A 21,392-nucleotide genomic window follows, 5' to 3' on the forward strand; every position below is an offset into this window, starting at 1 on the left:
CTCGATGAGCTTTCCAGGTCCCTTCCGATCCCCAATATTCTGTGATTCCTGCCGCGGGGGTCTCCTCACCAGCGCCTCCGCGCAGGGCCCAGGGCCCGCATCCCGCCGCGGGGCCGGACGGTCCCCGCACGGTGGCCCGTGTTCGGGGGCGGAGCCGTATCAGCATGCGACTTCCTTGTGTTTTGGCTGATTTGCATACCCAGGGTGCACCGCGGCCCGGCGGCGCAGCCCCCGTAGAGGTTTCCGCCACTCCGGCGAGGCAGCTTGGCTCCCGTGAGGGGTCGTACCCGTGTGCGCTAGCGGGGAGCGGGGCCGGGGCGGCGGAGGATCGAACGGGCGGGGAGGACGGGGGTCGCCGTGTGCTGCGTGGGGACAATGGGAGGGCGGTGTGTCCGCGGGGAGAGACGTCGTTATACTCTGGTTTCTCTTCAGATCGTATAAATCTTTCGCCTTTTACTAAAGATTTCCGTGGAGAGGAACAGGTACGAGTGTCGATCAATTCTTTGAGGCTCTACTTCGGTAGAGCTATCCCTTCATTGGTTTAAAAACAGATCTAAGAAAATCAAATGGACGTTCGCAGGTATGGGAAATAACAGTGTGACAACGCTGTAGCGGTAACAGCGGAAAAGGGGACAGCTGCCCCCGGGGGTGTCACATGCCATATGACGTCATACCCAGCAATAAAACCCGGGGGCGCGGCCGCTAGTGGGGGGTGGCTTGGCATCGCTCGGTGCTGAGCAATTGTTTCCATTTGTGTCACGTTGCCTTAGGTTCTATTTTCTTTTCGCTTTTATAGCTCTTTTTGTTACAATTTTGTAGCAGATTGTTACTGTTTGGTTGCAGTTATTAAACATTTTGTATCTCGACCTACGAGTTTCTCACTTTTACTGTTCCGATTCTCCGCCCGTCCCCTGGGGGTGGGCGATGAGGGAGCAGCCGTGTGGTGCTCGGTTGCAGGTTGGGGTTAAACCCCGACAGGGAGCCGCAAGCAGTGCTCGGGCTGGGGGGAGAGGCGATCCGCTGCGGGACCGGCCCCGGGACCGGCGGCAACGCTGGCGCGCTCCGCTCTCCGGTGCCGCCGCCTCATTAGCGTGCGGCTGTTTTGCATACCCAGGGTGCACCGCGGCAGCACGGGCACCGTCACGGCTCCGCTCTCCGCCGCCGGTCCGAGCTGTTGCGATTTGCGCGGCTTTTGCCTCACGGTGGGGTCGGGCCGGGGGCGGCGGTGCCGAAGGGACCGGTGCTGAGGGGAGCGGTGGGGCCGGGGTCTGTCGCCGTGACTGGTGGGGCGTGGGACAGGCGGGCGGTGTGGCGGGCGTCCCAGCACCGCCATACTCTGGTTTCTCTTCAGATCGTATAAATCTTTCGCCTTTTACTAAAGATTTCCGTGGAGAGGAACAAGTACGAGTGTCGATGAATTTTTTGAGGCTCCATTTCGGTGGAGCTATCCCTTCATTGGTTGAAAAATAGATCATAAAACCTGGATAAGGGATGTGGAAACACACCAGTGCAGCGATTGAGAGCAACGCACACTAGGACACAAACAGAGATGCGAGCACAGGCAGAGATCTTGTTCAGAAAGGAGCAGAAAGTATAGAGGCTGTGATAACCAGCCTGCTGCCTTCTTCATTAGCAATTGACAATTTATAGTATATAGAGATGCAGGCCTAGACTAAGATGTTATATAAGATGTTTTTCCAATAATTGTTATTAAAAACACACCACGCTTACGTTTGTTTTAGTTACATTCCCGCCCATTCGCAGACCAGGCTCAAGGACATTCGCACATCCCATGCACTTGGGGCGGTCATCCAGCCCCAGATAGCATTCTCATGAATCTGGGCTATAACTTTTCACAGTTGCGAGAAACGTACTTCAGCACAATCTATCCAAGGCCTTTTATATTTTGCTGTGCTCTAATCATGTTAGCATTATTTCTTTGACCGTCCAGATGGTCACGTTAGTATTGATCCTCCTTTATCATCCCGGTGGCTGGAGCTGCACATCTTGTTTCCCCACACATCAGCGCATTTTGTTGCCGCTGTGCACCTATGCCAGCTTCCCCCGTGACTCAGCCGCACGGCAGCGCTGGATATTCCGGCATTCCCGCACCTCATCGCGGCCGGGGTCTCCCACAGCCCGCCGCGGGCCGGGGCCGCCGCCAGTCCCGCCCTGCCCCAGCCACCATCACTTGGCACCGAACTACAACTCCCGGCATGCCCCGGGTCGCGGCGCGCCTTCCCCACCTCCTGGGAGCTGTAGGGCACGCCGGGAGCTGTAGGCGCAGAGCACGCTGGGAGTTGTAGTCCCCCCGCCGGTGTTTCCCGGTAGGCCCCGCGGCACGCCGGCGCGCGGGGTTTAAATTGGTGGCGGTTGGCCGGGCCAACCATAGTTCGCTGCCGGGCCGGGTTGCGTGGCCGCCGCTGCGGAGCCGCCTGCGCTCCTCGGGCCATGGATTCCCGCGTCTGCCGTCTCGTCTGTCCCGGCAGCGTCATTAAGATCCAGCGAAGTAATGGTGAGGAGTGGGGAGGGGAGGGGAGGGGAGGGGAGGGGAGCGGAGCGGAGCGGAGCGGAGCGGAGCGGAGCGGAACGGAACGCCTGCGGGGGTCCCGGCTGGCGCCTCCCGTAGCGGCAGGGCGGTATTGTGGGGGCCCCGGCCCCGCGGGGCAACACCCGGTGGCCGAGCCGGGGTTCAATGCCAACCTGTTCCAGGTTTGATCCAGGAGGCGATGGTGAAGGCGGTGAACGTGGACCGGTGCTCCGTGTCCGTGGAGTGGTGCGATGGCAGCAACGTCAAGGGCAAGGATGTGAGTGCCGGCCCCTTCCCCGTGTCCCGCTCCCCTTCCGCCGCCTCTCGACGCGTGTTCGGTTTTAACGCTGTGTCAGACGCAGTGCCGGGGGGCGGTGTGAGGGCCGAGCACGCCGGGGCTGCAGCGGCACCAAAACCGGGCTCGTAACCTCTCCGGGTGAACGAGGGCATGTTGGGCATCTCGCTTACACTGTTGGCTGCTGAATTCGAATGCCCCAAAGACCCAGTTTTCCCGGCTATGGGGGGTGTCTGTCGTTTTTTTTTGTGTCTTTAACCGTGGCCTTCAGGCTGCCCTGAGAGTCAACGTGCCACTTACAAGGTGCCATGTTAAGAGGGCTGAGTTTGATTTCTGGACTCTCTACACTAGTATAAAATACATATGGTGTGAGATTTTGGGGAAAGGGGCAAGCAAATGGAGCCTGAGGCACTTCAGGTTGATGTGTCTGAAATCCTGATACTTAACAAAATCTCCTTTGGTAGCTGAGCAAACGCACTGGCTTATCTGTTTCTCTGGAAACCTACACTCTAGAATTTAGTTAAAGTTACCGTTGACTGGTACTTTGAAACCTGATCTTAAATCTCTGGCAGGATTACAATAATGACTTCATTGGAGGATCAGGCAGGAGCTGGCCCTAGGTGAAATATAATAACTTGCAGTAGCAAGTGAAAATACAGGTGAATTGACTTGTGGATTAAACACTGAACCCTTCATTTCCCAAAGCCTAAGCAGCTCATTGAAGTTTATTTCAGTAAACTCTATCACAAGGTAACTGCTTAATGCTCTCCTAGCACAGAAGTCACGGAGCAGCTGAGATTTACTAAGATTAGCAGTCAGAGATTAAAGCAGTTGATGCCGAATGTGCTTTGCCCATCTCTTCAGAAGTGCTCTATGGCACTTGCAGAGCTGTGTGGTGTTTGGCAGATGAGGGTAAATGGCTTAACTAGCACATTTCTTGGTGCATATTTGGACATATGAGACTACTGAAATGGAATAGAAACTACTGTCTTGCCCTTCCAGGAGATTTTAACTTCACATTTGGCAGGCAGTGAGTGAGGTTTGTTTGCTTGTACTGAAAGTCAAGGTTAAAAAAAAAAAGCTGTTGAGTGGTAGCAGCAATATTGCACTCTGTAAAATCCTTTTGCTCTTGTAGGTTGACATTGATGATGTGATAACAATGAATCCTGAGTTATTAGAAGAAATACCTGCTGCAGATGTGAAAGAGAACCTTCCTTTGCAGGAGAATATAACTGTTCAGGTAAGTGCTTTAAAGTGATTTAGTCTTTCCTAAGGTACTAAAGTGTCAACAGCATAGATCTTGTTATAAATGATACATCCAGTCCTAAAGCTTGGGGTCTCTAATTTGTCTTTTCAGTCTCATAGTTAGACTTTGGTCAGAAATTCTTGTTGTATAAGTGTTGTCTTGAGGTGCTGTGCTAACTGTTTGCAGCTTATTCCTGATCACTTACAGCATTCACTGTTTTTCAGAAACAGACGCGTAGAACAACCCTTTCAAAATTTCGTGTTCCACGAGGAGGTGAGGAAATGTTCTTTTCTCTGCTATATCCCTGTGAAACAGTCGTGGTCTTCTGTTGCAGCCATAATGTTATAGTTGAATAAGCATCATAAGACTGCTTATTCAAGCAATGCCAATAAAGACCATGTTGATTCATACCAACAGTTTTGACTCCTGAGTGCAGAAACTTTGCTAACACATTGCTATCCTTTTCGTTCAGGCTGAGGTTTGTCATGTATTGCCCTTTTCTACAGCTTTGCTGTAGCTGTTCCTTCATACTGCTTTAAATGTCACTAGGCACTTAATGTTGCGGTGAATTTTAAAGTTCGCATGGAGTTTTGCAACTGCAACAAATAACAAGAGACAAGTGGCAGTTATTAAGACTAGAAGTGTCAAAATGAGAGTGGAAAGGGCAAGAAAGAAATAGTGGTGACAAATGCATGTCTCCTCCTCAAACAGTCCCCCCTAGGCAATATGTCCTTGGAGATATTTCAGAGCAGGCAGCCAGGGTCCCAGCTGGTGTGGTGCTCAGTGACTCTATGTCAGTATGATGTTTTGAACAAAGCCAGAAGATAAGATAGAGATGCCAGTGTGGGATTGCTAACGAATTGTTTTTCTTGAGGTACCACGAGTTAGAAGACTCCCATGTTTTCTGCCTTCTTTTAGTTTTAGTTGATTCTTTCGGATTCTGGAATTGCAAGTGGCACCATAACTTGCATGATGCTGAGGTTGCTAATTAAATGATTCTCTTAAAGCACGTAGTTAGCCAGAACTTGTGCTTTTCCATACGATTGGGCTGTAAATAAAACAGCTGGGCTTGTCTGACCTCTCTTGCTGTATGTGATGCAAGACAGGGAAGCTGGTACCAGAAGACAACAGTACAAATCCCTTTGCATCAGAGCCAGGAGCAGTCAAAGAAGCTTAATATGTCAAAAGTTGTTCTGTACGAGACCATCCCAGTCTTCCTCAAATCCAGAGAACGCTCCATAAATTTTGTGAAGTGGCAGGTAAAAAGATGCATGAAGTTATGACTGTCTCTAGACAAGCCAGTTAATGGACCTGGAGAGCCAGTGGGAAAAATAAAGGTATTTTAATCCAGTCACTGATTGATGGAAAAATGTCCTCACAGAGGTTTTGGCTTTCCTGAAGTATAGAATCGAATAGCAAATCTGAAATATCTGTTGCCTTTCCTACTGGCACAATCTTGTCCCTGAAGACCTGCTCCGAGTACAGGAGAGAAGCAGTGTTTTCAGTATTCCTCAAATATTATCTGGTTTAGCTAGCTAAACCCCGTGAGTGTCAGTATCTGTCCTGTTGCAAGCTCTGCACTGCACTGATTAGGAGGGTAACATTGGCTTCAGGTTCTTGTTTTTAGACTAAACAAATTAAAGAAGATCAGGAGGTGTCTGTCTCCGCCTCATTTAGGGAAGTGAGAGAAGCAGAAGCAGCTCTTTCAGAATGAATTAAGAAACAGATATTGCCTCTATCCTCTGACTCAGTAAGAATTTTAGAGGATGCTGAATATTCTAATGTACAAGAATCACTTGAATCAAAACCATGTAGATGCAGCAAATTCTCCAGTTGGTGTCCATGTCCAGGAGCACTATCATTTATAGAACAAGTGCTGCTGAGTTTGTGATGAGATCAGGTTTGGATATGTGTGACAAAAGTAAATGGAATAAAATGCCATCTCTAAGTATAATTAAACTGATTCTTTTTATTCCTAAAGTTGCAGCAGTGAAAACTAATATCTCTGCACCTGAGCAGAAGACTCCAGGTAAAGAGCTAACAGATATGATTGCTGAATGTCATGGGTGTGGTTCTAAGGAATTTGATCTGGAGTTGAAATTTGTCCTTGGTCTGAAACAGATCTGGTGTCTTCTGAAATCATAGCAATTGATTTTGGATAAATTATTGTGAATGCTAGAGGTAAAGGTAGTTCTAGCTTTCAAATCAGATTTCTATGTTTTTTCATATCAGATTTGCGTTCTTTATGAATCTAGTAAGGTGTATGTTTCAGTCCCTTCCTCAGGCAGCTTTGTGAAGGACTTGGTTTCAATGAATGAAAGAAATAACTTGGCATGTGACAATGGAGACTGCCTACAAAAGGCCCCTTTCCAAGGATTTACTGTTGTGATTATATAGAATCTCTTAGCTGAATTTAGTGCTATTAAGCTCCCACTGTGTGCCACACACACTGTGCACAGGTGCTGTGATGGTGGGCATGACACTGCCCATGACCAGTTGCCCAACTGCAGTTCTGCTGTCACCATCAAACAGTAATTCACACAGTGCTGCACGTGTGAAGCTTCAGAGGATCTCCCAGTTCCCTGACTTGTAACTTCTTCCTTCCTATGTATTAATGTTCTGGATGCTGTATTAGTGAATCCTTAGTGGTATCTGGAATTCACTGGAACTGCAAATCTAGAATGAACTGTTTGCTGTTTTTGTAGTGGTTTAGTTCATGACCACTTTTCACTCACCTGCGTTGCTTTGTCCTGCACTTTGCTAATGCATCAGCGATCTGGAAATGGTTCTTTTAACCACACTTGCTCCCCACTGTTCTGTATTTTGTAAGCACTTGATTAACTTGCAAATATTGAGTGTTTGAGGCATGATGCTGACCTTGACTTTGTGTTTCCAAAGCTGTGCGTGGCCATACCAGGATGTCTGTTTTTGCAGAACCACAGTGCAGCCTCCAGGAAAATGAGATGAGGGTGGATCCCGGCACTTCTACACAAACCAGAAACAATTCATCAGTTCCTGGTGAGCTGAGAAAGAGCCCAGTGAATTCTTGCTATGAAGCAAGATGTTTTGCATTTTATTAGCTAAACTGCAAATCCCAGGGGAGGAGCAACCTCTATCCATATATAAAATAAGAGAGACCTAGAGGTCTGCCACTAGGTAGATATTGAGGGCTCCTACCTGAAGTTGTGGAACAATGATGTGCTTTGTTAACCAGAGAGCTGTGGTTCTGTGGGTGGATGTGGTATTTGCTTAAAGGCACAAAGCAGTATTCACAGGGCTAGAGTAGGAAGAGAATTGCTTAATACTGCTGACAATGTGCTCTGTAACTAGTAGCACTTTTAGCTACGCTGGTTGAGTAAAACAAGAACTTGAGCCTACTTGAATTTGTAGTTATTTTTCTTTACCAGACTTACCCTATGAATAGTTGAGGGCATGCCAGGTGTATTAAATTCTGCAAAGACATTGAAACCAGATGCTTGATACTTAATTCTTGTCTAGTTGGTGTGGCCGTGATTTGTAGCTTTGAATAAAATGTAGTGATTGGTGAAGAATTTGAAAAAGTTTGCATGCTTACCACAGTTTTTAGCTAGTTCTGTCTCCTGAGCCAGAATCAGAGTTGAGGAATGTGGTCTGTGGGGCTTTACAAATTACATAATTAATCTTGATCTTTGGGATCTAATTATTGGTTTTGGTCTGGCATCTTCCTGCAGCTGGCCGAACCAGGACTAACAGGCTGAGCTGTGCTCCAGAAGCCTCACTGCCAAATGTAAATGGAAATACAGAGGATCACCTGCCTGCTGCTACAGTGAGCCCAGGTACCTGGGAGCAGTGGGTAAGAACTGACTCACCAGTCAGCACCGCATCACTCCGTGATTGCTGCTGCGTGTGCTCTGAGACAAAAGCTTCGAAACGGTGGCTTTGGCAGTGAGACTGAATATCTTGAGTATTTTTTATTACAAATGCATAATTCTGTTATAGCAGTATCTCTTCAGAAATGCTGCCTTTACTTTAGAGTGGTAGTGAGGCTTGTGAGGCAGTTTCTGTGCTAGGTAGGTCTGGTTTGGGAAAGAAGCACTGCAAAATTAATGACCATCCTTCTGAAGGTTTTCCTGTATATGTTATTCTGGAAAAGCTGAAATATTTGTATTTGCTTAAAACCCAATATGAACATTTAATCAAAGGAAATGTTTTTATTTTATCTAGTTCGAAGAAGAAGTAACACTGTGAAAGCGAAGGAGAAAATTAAAAAGAGAGCCCGAACCAGTGAAAACAAGACAAAACGTGCACAGGTGGAGTACTCTGCAGTACACTAGTAAGGGGAAATACTATAGGATAGTGAATCACAATAGTTGAAACTAAAACATCTTGGACAGGCTTGTTCTTACAAAGCTGTACGTAAGGATGGCTTGAGTCTAGTTTTAGAAAGTTCTGAATCTTGTAGCTTTCAAGTGAAATATTTATTTGTAATTGTGTACAACTGATTGTTTAGTGTGCTCTGGAGTTTTTTGCTGTAATATGTTAATTACCTTCGTGTCCATGGTTTTTCCATGCAGGAATTTGACAGCAGCTGTCCTAACTGGGAGTATGCACGGATGATCAAGGAATTCAGAGAAACTTTAAACTACCAGCCAATGTCTATAACTGACCCAGTAAGTAAATACCGAGGCTACGAGCTGCAGCCTGTAGACAGATCTCTTTATGTTGTACTGAAGATTTTAGCGTATGAGTGATTTAGTGCATCACTGCACCTTGGAAATCCTCTGAGCACATTGTGGTCTTGAGGCACCTGGTTATTTGTGAGGTCATTTACTTCCCCTATTTAGGGCTGAGATGCCTTGCATTACTTTGCATGTGTCACTAGTAAAGAGCTTGTGCTTTGACAATTATCATGCAATGATTTGTGTGGCAACGTCTATTTTTCAGAGCTTCTGAATGGAAGCCTATTACATAGCTGTTTAGCCTGTTGTAGGTATAGGTATAAGTTAAAGCAGAATATTGTTCTGTGACAGAAAGTGTTATTTTATGTAAGTTACACATTAAATAATTATAAACTATGTCAAAAAGTGGATAACCAAATGTAGATGTCAAAAATTAGAATAAAGAGGCTTGGTTGAGAACTTCAGCAATTATGGAGGAAGCGTTGATTAATACCTGAGAACAAGTAAAAAACTTGTTATGGTCAGTGAAAAATGACAGTATTTAAGTTCAAACTAGGAACTAGGTTAGAAGACAAGGTGGTTTGTGTGCCTGCATCCTATGGGGGTGAGGACCAGCTGTTTGTGTCTGTATTGCTGCATGACAGAAGAGGTTGTCATCTGCTTTCTGCTTCAACCAATGCAATATGTGCTTTCCCAAACTCAACTGACGTGTAGCTGTGCTGCACAAACAGCTAAACTCGCTGCAGAAGTAAAGAACTCTAGGTCAAAAAATACCTATTGGATAAATTAAAATAATAATTTACCTGGATCTGATTATAGCTGCAAAACTGATATCGCAGATTTTGCTGGAAACTTGGCCAAGGACTGAACTTATCACTAATTCTGACACAAAATATTTGGGACACTTATCCTACAGCACAGCAGCATTTCCACCTGATATATTGGAGCATACTTTGTAAAGGTTGATTGTTTGTAGCATTTATTTTGCACTGAATAGACATTAAGATTTACATCCCTGTGTGAGTTGGGTCTGATCAGTATCAGAGGCAACTCTGATCAGCATATAGAAAAGATGTGAGGGAGCGTTGGGTGTTTGTTAACACTAAGTAGGTGTGGGTGTAATTGAGAAACAGTTATTACTTGTTACTTTTCTTTTAGACAGAAGAACACAGGATTTGTGTCTGTGTGAGGAAGCGCCCTCTCAATAAACAAGGTGAGTGTACCGACAAAACATGTCTGTCTTGGAGCAGTTTGACATTGCTTACTCCTGTTAAAACTGAGGGTCTTTTCTGTCTACAGAACTTCTGAGAAAGGAATGTGATGTGATTACTATTCCGAGCAAGTGCGTACTGCTGATGCACGAGCCAAAGCAGAAAGTGGACCTCACAAAATACCTTGACACCCAAGCATTTAGATTTGACTTTTCATTTGATGAATTCTCTTCTAATGAGATGGTGTACAGGTAACGCTTGCTTCTCATGGGGAGTGACTTTCAAGATAAAGGAGCTATAGCTAGATGGCATCCTGGCTTAAAGAAACTGCTACCTGAAATAAATATTAAGGTCCTTTTTGAAGGAAACCAAAGAACTGAAAAGTCTAAAGCTTATTTCTGGTATAGCCCTGCTGATTTCTAAAGGATTTGATTTTTATTTGTGCCCCCACCTTTTTTTTTAAGAAACTGATGGAGCAGGGTATAAAATCCTTGCCTTAACTGTCTTTTACTTTCTGAATATCCAGGTTCACTGCTAGACCTCTGGTAGAGACCATCTTTGAGGGTGGTAAGGCGACATGCTTTGCATATGGCCAGACAGGCAGTGGCAAGACACATGTAAGTTTCTCCAAGGCTTCACATTTTCTGGCTTTATCTACAGTATTTAAAGCTCCTTGATCTTGATAATGCGTAGGATTGTATAAGGAGTTTGGATCTTGGTTTTACTTGTCTTAAAGCTGATACTTTATTTGTTGTTAATCCTGTTTTTCTATAGTGTTTACCTATTTTTCTGTAGTTTTACCTATTTGGGGGGCTGTGAAGAAAATTGTATGAAGACCCCCCACCCCACAGCTGCCTTTTAGAAGACTTGGGATGCCCTGACATGATAGTGTTAGTCAGGGCTATTCCTTGCCCCAGATAGCTGTTGCTGCCAAACTCCAGTCTGCAAAGTGGGGCTGTTAGCCTACATCTGAGGCAAAGGCTATCGTCTGTGCTGTGTTTTGAGCTTGGATGCATTCCAATTGCTTTAGATTATATAAGAATAAGCCTCCTGATGCACATAAACATTTAAGTGATCTGGTATTGTTTGTGAAGTGGGCAAATTAGTGTTTACTTTCTAACCAATCCTTACAGTCTACAGTTACAGTTTCAAGAGATGTGAAGACTGTTTTCTGCCTCAAAGGTGATCTGCTCTTGATTTTCAACAACTGTTTTTTTTCTTAACTTTCTTCTTCTGGAAACTCTAGGGAAAGAAAGACTGGACTAGGCTAGGCAGCCAGTTTGAGTAATCAGGCAGTTGCTGTAACTTCAGTGTCAGAGGCAAGGTTTAGGCTAGGATCTCCTATTGTTAGTGCAATATCGTGAGCTGTAGATCTCTCCAGTAATCTGCGAAGTTCCAAACTTCCTCCTAGAAGTTTGGACATAGGCTGTGTCTGCTGCACTGGAATGGGCAGACAAAACGGCTCATCTGAGCATTGTGGCAGGAACACAACTGTGAGGCACTAAAATCGTAGGCAATTAAGTTATTTTCCCTCCCCAGTCCTAGGGTGCAGAATGAGTCCAAGGCCAGTAGCTCTACCCTGAGACTGGATTGCTGCGTATTAAACTCTGGTACACTGAGAATGTGTCATAGACTTGAGTTGTGTTTTAAATAATTGACTCTTGTTTCATATAAAAGTAGTAGAGCAAGTCACCAGAATAATACCAACTGAAATTTTTGCTGGGATTAAAGGCATCTTGGTCAAAGGAGTTAAAGGTATTGTCTTGTCTAGAGGTTTGATGCATTTTGATATCACACATGAGCTTTTGGAAGTTGCAGTGAAAATGTTACTCAACCAGTGTCCTAAAAAATGAGTCTTTCTTCTGACCAGGGGCTATTTTGTTGCTCTGTCAAGACTGTGCATTTCCCCTTGGAGGAACAACTGCTTTGACTCTGCACTGCAGAGCCTTGCAGGCATTCAGCTGTTGCTTTGCAAAGTCCAGATTCTTAACTGATAGGGAAGCAGAAACTAATTTTATCCTCAATTGCACTGTGTTCTAATCATCTTGCTGACACTGGAGCACATATAAATATATATATATATAGTAATTTCCTAGTATGTTCTTAGGACTAAAATCAGGTAGGCTGACTTGTTTGTACCACACCTTATCTCTTTTCTTTTCACAGACTATGGGGGGAGACTTCTCTGGGAGAGCACAGAATGCCTCAAAGGGCATATATGCTTTTGCATGTAAGTTGATTCTTCTTTAGATAGGAAAATCAAAGTAATGCTTATTTTTCTTAAATAGATAAGATCTGGTTTTGTATGGTTATTTAAAATGCTTCCAATGAAAGATACATAAGGTATTTGTGTTTTCAATAATAAATATTGGTGTTTGCAGGAGGTATGTTTTTGAATCAGTTTCACTAAATTTTTTATTCCCAGCCTGTAAATTTCTAGATCCACACTTCATTCACTAGAATTCACTTGGTTTTGAGGCAAAGAGATAATGTGTTTACTAATTTGGCATTTGTTGGGCTGAACCATTTACCTGTGACTCCTCTGATTTGCTTTTGTCTCAAACTAAGGATGGCGCTTGGAAATACCTGACTTAAATGCAACACAACCATACCTATTTCTAATATAAAGCTTGTATATGGAAAGCATATGAATGTATGTTATTTCTTCCTGTATGCATTAGATGCGAAAAACCCGGGTGCATATAAAATGACTTCAGCAAACAGGTGTTTAGAAGCCCCTCATTGATATAATGCCCACAAAGCCCTGTGAATCCTGGCCTCTTCTACCTTCCCTTTAGAAAGGCATATTGTGAAACTAACCTGTGTAGCACAGCAGTTGAAACAAGAAGCAACCATTTGCTAGTCTCTGAAAATTAGTGATGACTGGCCCTGAAGCCAAGTCTTTGCTTTCCAGCTCAATTTCAGTGTCTAAAGGCTAATTGTGAGGTGCTGCACTGGATCCAGCCTAAGGGTCAACTGATCTGGTATATGGCCTCCAAAGAGCAGCAATGCAGATGCTCAGGGATATGTGTTTTACAGGCTTTCTGCAAGAAGTGCTTGAAAATGAATTTTTCAGCCCTGTGCAAAACAACAGCAGATCCCAATATTCCCTCAGATCAGTAGGGATTGCTGTCTGCAGGTGACATCAGTGGTAGAAACTTCTGAATCCCCATGTTTCCAGTCTCTGGATGAGAATGCTGCTGAAACTCTTTTCCAGACAGTAGCACAGCACTAATTGTTCCACTAGCATTTGTTTAGGCTGACTGTCATCCAGCTGCTAGATGCTGCCTTATGGCTAAGCAATACCTGAAAGTAGATCAAGCAGCAACTAGAACAGGTTTTAAACTAGTTAACTGAACTCCTGCCTTTCCTCACCAGCACAAGATGTCTTCCTTCTTCTAAACCAACCCAAGTACAGGAATCAGAACCTAGAAGTCTATGTGACTTTCTTTGAAATATACAATGGAAAGGTAAGACACTCTTTAAATATTGACCTGACTCCTTTGGCTGAATGTTTCACAAGTACCTGTGTAAAACCTACTGTTTTTTGTAGTTCTAGATAGTCTTTTGTTCTTGGTGTGTTTGCAATTGAATTGGAAGGGTATGTTAAGGGTGCTGTTTCTGTCTATAACTTTATAGAAAGACAGTGCAAAATACAAGCAGATTTTGTTCAAATTTACCTCAATCTTGTTGCCTGAATACAGCTGTTTGACCTCTTGAATAAGAAGGCAAAGCTTCAAGTCCTGGAGGATGGCAAGCAGCAGGTTCAGGTGGTTGGTCTCCAAGAGAAAAAAGTCAGCTGTGCTGAGGATGTCATCAGAATGATCGAGATGGGCAGTGCCTGCAGGTTTGGTGCCTTAAACCCAATACAAAGAGCCATGTCCTGTTGTACCTCTCTACAAAAAATATATAGTGTCTGTAGCTGGTGCTTTGAGATGTAAATGGGAGCTGCTTGTTCCCAGTAATAGGCAGGCACTGAGCAGAACCTCTGCATGAAAACAAAAAGGTGGTTATGGAATAAAGGGCTGGTGGGGATGGGTTTAGCCTGCCTTCCATAGAGGAGGTCAGGATTCATGGTTCACATGTCCTTATGTAATTTGAGAAGAGGGCAAGTATTCACATGAAGAGATGGCTACCCCGGTGCCACAGCTAAACTGAACAGTCTAGCTGCTTTCTAAAAGGATCCAATAGTTCACAGGAGCACAAGTAGCTCCCTGTGGGCTTGTAAGATCAGTGAAGAGCAGCTGGCATCAACCTACAGTTTGCAAAAATTCCTTGTCTTAACTACAGGCCAGATGAGCTATTCCAGTGGCAACAAAAATGCTGCGTGTCTTTTGGGGATCTTGTCTGAAGAACCCTTGAGAGCAGGTGCCAAGGGACAGCCGTAGGCTTGGCTCATCATGCTAACAGGAAGGCTGTGGTCAGGGCAACTCCACCATTGTACTGGTGTCTTTAATTAGGAGCCAAAATCTGTATTACCAAGTCTTACCTGTCTCAGTTAAGTTGCAACTGCTGTGAAAACATCAGCAGGCAAATGAGAACTCCTTGGCTTCTGTATTATACTGCATATGCAGTATATGCACATCCTGAAAGCTCATTCAGCACTCTGCTGTGCATGCTTTTCGGTTGACAATTCAATCAAAAACTGTTTAACATTTCAGACTTCTGCCTCACTTTAGGACAACCTCCATCTCTTTCACCCAGCAGAAGGGACACAGGTGGGACAGTGAACCTGCCAGCCTTCTCAGGGAATCAATGATGGTAAAGGTCACAGGGAGGTTTTTACAAGACTCCAATCTGTTTTGCAGTGATGGGGCAGGTGCAGTTGCACAGCAGAGATAAAGCGCCAAGACAGCGTGACTGGTGAAGAGGATTTACTACAATTGTAACGTGATAGCACAGCTACTCCTGTTTTGTGGGAGCTTGGCTGAGCTTACTGTGTAATGGCAGATTCATCAGGAGAATGACATGTGGCCTGCTATGAGGTGGGGAGATGCAGTGCTGAAGGTGTGTCTTCTGGCTCCAAATACACGTGTAAGGCATTAGCCATCAGAAAGGTGCTCCAGCGTAGGCTGAGTTGAGCCAGGCAGCTTAAATAGCCTTAAGTCTCAACAACTCACAGTTGTCCCAGGTTCATTTTCTCACAGCAGTCCTTCTGTGCTTGTATATCAGAGGTAAATCTATAATTCATGCAGACTTGAGGTACTGATGTGTGGGATAAAACCTGGGAGGTTAAGCAACTTAATGGCTGCAGGTCTTGTCTGGCACCATTGGTACCTGGTGCATCTTCTGTGATAACAGTTCTAACTCCTGTTTGCATCTTTGCTGTAGGACATCTGGGCAGAGTTTTGCAAATACTTGTTCTTCACGGTCACATGCCTGCTTCCAAATCCTACTACGCCGAAGAGGAAAACAGCTTGGCAAATTTTCCTTTGTGGATCTGGCAGGAAATGAGAGGGGTGCAGACACATCTAGTGCTGATCGGCAGACACGAATGGAAGGTGCAGAAATCAATAAGAGCTTGCTAGCTTTGAAGGTGAGCTATAGCCCCAGGAGCAAATAGTGTTCATAAACACATGGATTCTGTTCAACTTCAGGGTTATCTCTTCTGTCTCTTTCCAGTATAAGGAAAGAGAACAGCCAAACAGATCCTAGTTTAGTATGATAACAACCCTGCAAATTGTGTATGCTTCCACTTGGAATGTTTCCAGGAAAGCAGTGCTGTCTTGTGAGGCCAGACACTGGTACAGCCATTTCAAGTGTCATTTGAGTTGTCTTTTTTGTTTTTGTTTTTACATGTGATGAATATAGCAGCTGCCCTGTAACAGTCAAATAACTGGAGTATATTTAAAAGGCTATGAGGCTCTTGCAGAGCAATAGAGATTACCATTCTCTAGCCTCTTGGGTTACCAGCAATTGGTGGTTGATACCTTGCAGAGGTGTTTGAGGAAAAAATGCAGATATTACATTCACAGGACTTGTCTTTCCTCAGGAATGTATTCGAGCTTTAGGGCAGAACAAATCCCATACCCCTTTCAGGGAGAGCAAGCTGACCCAGGTATTAAGAGACTCATTCATAGGAACGAACTCAAGAACCTGTATGGTGAGTATACACATGGCACAAGCACATGCTGGTTATGTGCTCTGCAATTTGACTAAATAGCTGCATGTTCCTCCTCTAGAGTCAGAGGACTTTGAAGTCAGAAAGCTTCAGTTCTCTGCAAAATAGTTATACAGCTTTCCTCCTCTGCTCACTCCTGGTGACAGAGGTCAGAACCTGGTGATCTTTGCCCAACCCCAGCAGAAGCAGGGCTGGAGAAGTCACTTTCATACAGTGAACCTGCAGTAGAGCCTGCTGTGCACTCAAAGCACTTGACTTCCTGAGGAGGGTGCAGCACAGTGGGTATACATAAAGCCAGTGGAAAGCTGGGTATATGGCCACTGGGTTGTCCAACAGAAGCTATAGAGAAAAATGGACTTGACAGAATGTCTCAATTCTGACTCTTTGCCCTAGCTGCCTGGTGAGATCTGTAGGATCATTAACATGAGCAAAAGTCAGATGTGGGAGTCACTGAGGTCTTCTGTTCTGTTTGCAGATAGCAATGATTTCTCCAGGCATGAGTTCATGCGACTACACCTTAAACACACTGAGATATGCTGACAGGTAATGGCCTTTCTGACCTGGGCATTCTATTAATGTTGCAGAAGGTGTTTTGGCTGTCTTTATTCTGATCAAAAGTTCTCTTGTCATTGTCTGTAATGGCAATTTGGAGGTTGTTTTTTAGGAGCTAATTATTTTAAAGCTCTTATGAAACTAACCTAGGTGTTCCCTCTGTCAGACATAGAGATTGTATTAAAGCTTGACTGTCTCCTCCTTAGGGGAGTCTCCCATGCCAGACTACAGACTGCCCTGTTTTTGTAGGCAGTTAACCCTGTCCTGAATTATCTCCATGCCCTTTACTTTTTGTAGTACTTTGGGTCATATCTGTAAGTGGTGTGCTGAGTGTATCCCTGACACAGCCCCGCAATGGCACAAAACACTTGTTCTTGATGGACTCTGATATGAACTAAAAGTGTGTGGCACCTGGGAGACTTTGGGTGAAATCTGAAGGACCTGGAGAGCTCAAATGCCACTAGCAGATGGTGGGAGTGATTTGAGTGGCCTGTGGTTGACCTTGGGTACCTGCAGGGCAAAGTGAATTTGCAGGGAGTGAGCCCCATGTTTCCCTGGGGTCTTGCTGATCCCTGGAGCTCCTCAGAGAGCAGTGAGTCCCTCCCAGTCTCTGCTTTGTGTCTCTGTACTGGTCCAGTGAGGTGACAAGTAAAAAGAAGACTAACAATTTTGTCCTGTGTTAATAAGATGACACTTGCACATTTCAGGCTTGGTAGCTTTCCTTCTTTAGCTCACAAAAGGCTGCTTGGTTCCTTCCTGGAAAGCATTCCATTCTTTGAAAGGACGTATGATAATTCTTGTTATAAGCATTCAGGAACACTGAATCTTGACAGATTCCCAGATTTAGTTCTAGATTGAAGCTGCATTTTTTTTCAGTTCTGGTGGAAGGTCACTCCTGCTCACCTGAAAGTACAGGACAAAGCACAACATCTGACTTAGTGTGCTTCAGTAAGATTCTAGTTTTGAGTTGAGCGCACTGGGTTCTTAGCCAGTGCACAATGCAAGTTCAAGCTGTAAGAAAGGGGGTATTACACTGAAACACTGTAAATATGAAGCTGACACTGGTAACAGGAATTAAATGCCCAGCTGGTGTCTGACATTTAACTCCAGTGCCATGTCATCAGCCATGACTTTTATCCTTATTATAGACCTGTTTTGGCACAATAGGTCTCTGGGGAAAAAAAATCAAGCTTATTTCTTTTCTCTCTATACTAATTTCTCTCAGTTGGTCATGACAGACCAAGATAAAATGTGGAAGATATCTTCTGTGAAAGGCATTGCTGGCAATTAGCATGGTGTACTTGAACTTATCTCTCCAGGAGAGGCCCTAGATTGGGCATGGAGACAAATATCTCTCAGCTTTCCTACCCACAGCCCTCTGGGGTGATTATGTGCAACTTTTTAAAGTGCAACCAAATGTTTCTTGCAGTAGCTACTTTGTGATGCTATGGTCCAGAAATTGCTAGAAGAAGAGTCTGAGTAACAAGTCTTCTTGTTGCAGAGTGAAAGAGCTCAGCCCTCATAATGGAGGTGGTGAAACACAGAATCAGATGGAGATCGAGGAAACAGGGATGAGTGGAGAAGGCTCAGGTCTTCCATACAATGTATGTGTGTGCAGTGGGCTGAACAGATTGCAGAGCTGGGAATGAGTTGCTGTTCTTACTTGGGCTGTTTCTTGCAGCTCTCCAAGGATGAGGAGGAAGATATCTCTCCCCACTTGTTCAATTATCGTGAGGCTATGACTCAAATTAGTGAACTGGAGGAGAAGATTGTGGAACAGCTTGGAGAAATGAGACAGGTATGTGGAAGAGGCAAGCCCAGCACAAGCTGCCTTCTACATGTTGATAGCAGCTGGCTTGTCTGAGCCAAGTGCTACTGGGTAGGCTGTGGGCTGGAATGCAAGATGTTCTGCAGTGGTGTTGCTACTTCCTCCCTGCTAACTTTTTCCTGTGGTTCCAGCCCAACTGGTTAAACTGGGGCATTTAAGTGCTTGTGGCAAGCTGATCCCCTTCTCCTTGAGCCAGCAACCTCTACTTGCTGCTAATGAGCACTGGCTGGTACTGGTCTGGAGAAGCTCAGCTATCTTGATTGGTGTGACAGCTTTGAAGAAAGAAATTTATTTTCCAGAAAGGAATTTCTCATTACTGTTACTCTTCTAACTACAGAGAACAGTGACTGAACTTGACTGCCTCTTGGGAATCACGGAGCAACCAGACTACGATCTTGAGACCTTTGTGAGCGGAACTAAGTACTTTATAGAGGAGGGTTCAAGAAGCTTCCTCAGTGTCAAAGGTAGGTTAGTGCCTGTCTGACTAGCACTGTCACTAATGTTTTCTCTAAGACCTGACAGTAATACCAGCATATCTGTGGGGGTTTGAGCACCCAGTCCTTCTGTATAGCTTACAATTCAGATCACTTTCCTAAGTGATCACGGGAACAGACCTGAAATGTCCTATTGTCTGCACTTTCCAAAGTAAAATTTTGGCTAGTAACTTTCACTTGCTTTTCATTGCTACAAAAAACTGCCTTCCTTTGAGCAGAATGTAGTATCCACTGAGAACAGATGAGCTGAAATCTGTTTGGCTACTTTGTTATATTGTTTGCATTTTGCCTTGGCTAAAAAACAATTTGAGAAATACGTCCCAATGCCATGTTGTAGGGATTCATAGGGGTATGTCTGCTGTTTCCACTCCTGTTTTCATGGATATCCATACCCATCCACTTTATAAAAAGCATCTGCCAGGCATAGACCGAGATGCTGTCTGCCAGCACCTGCATTTCGTGTGCCTTTGCCTTAGCACAGGGCATTACAAAACATGCAAATTCCCTCCAGCTGTTCAGTTCTGACCCAGTGTGGAGACTTCCCAGCTCTTTGCAGGAGGATGTCAGCTGCCTGTTCCCTGAGCACTGCCTGCCTTTGTTGGGCCATGCTGATTGAAGCAGTGGTATAGATGCAGCAAGCCAGATACATTAACTTGGCTGAGACATGGGAACAGTGTGTTTGGTACACAGATAGCAGTGTAGCTTCACCTGTCCTAGTCAGGCAAACTGTTACCTTTCAGCACTGCTTCAGTGCCACTTGAGCCGTTACAGTTAGCATGGTCTTTGCCTCAAAAACAGGGCTGTGAGAGGTGTGTGTGTTTTTCAATTTTTTAAAATTATTAAAATTTTTTTCAAAGTGAGGCTGAAAATTGTGGCATCAAAGTGAACTGTTAACCTGAAGAAGCAGTGAAACTTTTAAAAATACCCCTGACTGTCCTATCTCAAATGCAGCCCAAGAGCTTTTTCCCTCCATTCACCATGGGGGAAGTGGTGACAAGGCAACAAGAGTAAATGTCTTGATACTCTCTCTGCCTTATAGGCTAGGGAAACCTGGCCCTGTGGGGTGCTTGGACTAGTGGCATCTGGTTTGAACTGCAAACTGCAGGCTTGAAACTGTGAACAGGTACAGCTGAAGAACTTTGTGGGACCAGACAGAATTTGATGTTGGCTGAGCAGTTCTTGCTCAGTTCACTTTCATCTGTGGCCCCTGCTGAGAGAACAGCTGGGCTGGGGAATTCTGCTTCCAGGTCAGTCCCTATCACTCCTGTCTTCCTTTACAGAAACTTTTGATGCCCTGGTGGCTGCCATGCAACTGGAGGAGCAAGCCAGCAAGCAGATGAGCCGGCAAAGGCCTTAGTAAATACAGCAAAACCTGGTTCACAAGCAGACTTCTGTACGTCTTGCATGTTTGGTGGTTTGTGTAAATCCTGTTTCAAATGTGGTAGAATGTCGGTGTGTCACGTGTGCCTGTGGGCAGTGAACGTAGCAGCCTGCCTCTTCATGGCCTGGTACCAGGGAACTCAGAGTGCTAGAAACATCCCTGGCAAGGCTTGGGGAGCAGGGTACAGAGAGTCTGCCAGATGTCTAGCATCTGGACCTTTGCTAGTGGCAATGGTCTCTTCTACTAGAACTACTTATACACTAGAAAACTGTACAAGTGTGTAATGTTTTCAGATGTGCTTGAAGTATTGCAATGCTATTCCAAGTCTGGCTTTTCCAGAAAGAAAATGGGCTATATGTACTTGGAAAAAATCAGTATTTTCAGAAGTCTGCTTGATAAATAAATGTTCCTGGATTTAATTATCTTTTACCTTATAAAATATATTTCTTGTTGATTTTTGGACTGCCTGGTGTTATAGAGAGGCTGATGTATTGGATGACATTTAATGTTTAAAATAATTCAATAAATTTTCTCCTAATTTTGAGATCCTACTGCGTAGAACTTGTCTAGCAAGGGGGAAGCTAGGCTTGAGGGTGCCAGTCCTGCAGGTGAGCATGTAGTGAATGGCCCAGCTCTTATGACATCAAGTAAGCGAGAAGGGCCCTGGGAGACTCCCTTGTACCACACATTTTTCATAGCTAACATGCCATATCAATACACATGTTCAGAGACAACTGAAATCTCTATTTGAGGGCAGAAGGGCAAAGCTGATACTGGCTTAGATGCAGCAAGGTGTTGCCATGGCTGTTGTGTACAGCCTGGGTCTAAGTGGCCCCACACAACCTGTCCTCTGGGAGGAGGTATGTGCTGCTGCCCTCTGTTTCCTATTTATTCAGCTTACCCCAAGGTTTATCTCTGAAAGGATAAAACAGCCCTACAAGCTCTGGGTCCAGCAGCACAGGATGCAGCTATACAAACATCAGATTACAAAGGGATCTTTCTACTATCACTCCCTCTTTCTCTACCCAATGCCCCTGCCTTACTCTCCTGCTTTCTGAATTGCCTTTTACCCCTGA

At 44.8% G+C, this 21,392-nt stretch overlaps 1 protein-coding gene and 2 non-coding genes across 6 annotated transcripts; all 3 read left to right on the forward strand.

Moving 5' to 3' along the window:
* Positions 1 to 412: 412 nt before the first annotated feature.
* On the forward strand, positions 413 to 527 carry LOC136104173 (U5 spliceosomal RNA). The gene has a single exon (XR_010651732.2). It is a non-coding gene; the product is annotated as a U5 spliceosomal RNA (small nuclear RNA).
* An 804-nt stretch (positions 528 to 1,331) lies between these two features.
* LOC136104159 (U5 spliceosomal RNA) lies at positions 1,332 to 1,446 on the forward strand. The gene has a single exon (XR_010651718.2). It is a non-coding gene; the product is annotated as a U5 spliceosomal RNA (small nuclear RNA).
* Positions 1,447 to 2,345: 899 nt separating this feature from the next.
* Positions 2,346 to 20,860, forward strand: LOC136103587 (kinesin-like protein KIF2C). 4 transcript variants are annotated; one of them, XM_071809925.1, is made up of 22 exons: positions 2,346 to 2,515; positions 2,713 to 2,807; positions 3,961 to 4,065; positions 4,296 to 4,344; positions 6,053 to 6,100; positions 6,970 to 7,089; positions 7,782 to 7,886; positions 8,275 to 8,360; positions 8,625 to 8,720; positions 9,888 to 9,942; positions 10,029 to 10,191; positions 10,467 to 10,557; positions 12,107 to 12,170; positions 13,319 to 13,410; positions 13,645 to 13,787; positions 15,272 to 15,476; positions 15,933 to 16,043; positions 16,537 to 16,604; positions 18,115 to 18,217; positions 18,295 to 18,411; positions 18,779 to 18,905; positions 20,216 to 20,860. In XM_071809925.1, exons 1-22 carry the CDS (start codon positions 2,452 to 2,454, stop codon positions 20,290 to 20,292), a joined length of 2,184 nt encoding a protein of 727 aa, XP_071666026.1. In that variant the 5' UTR covers positions 2,346 to 2,451; the 3' UTR covers positions 20,293 to 20,860. The 4 variants fall into 4 exon arrangements, with proteins under 4 accessions (XP_071666026.1, XP_071666027.1, XP_071666028.1 ...); XM_071809926.1 differs by having other exon boundaries at positions 7,006 to 7,089; XM_071809927.1 differs by lacking the exon at positions 6,053 to 6,100.
* Positions 20,861 to 21,392: the final 532 nt, after the last annotated feature.

Source organism: Patagioenas fasciata, chromosome 6 (assembly GCF_037038585.1).
Source record: "Patagioenas fasciata isolate bPatFas1 chromosome 6, bPatFas1.hap1, whole genome shotgun sequence".
In the NCBI taxonomy this organism is placed as follows: Eukaryota; Metazoa; Chordata; class Aves; order Columbiformes; family Columbidae; genus Patagioenas; species Patagioenas fasciata.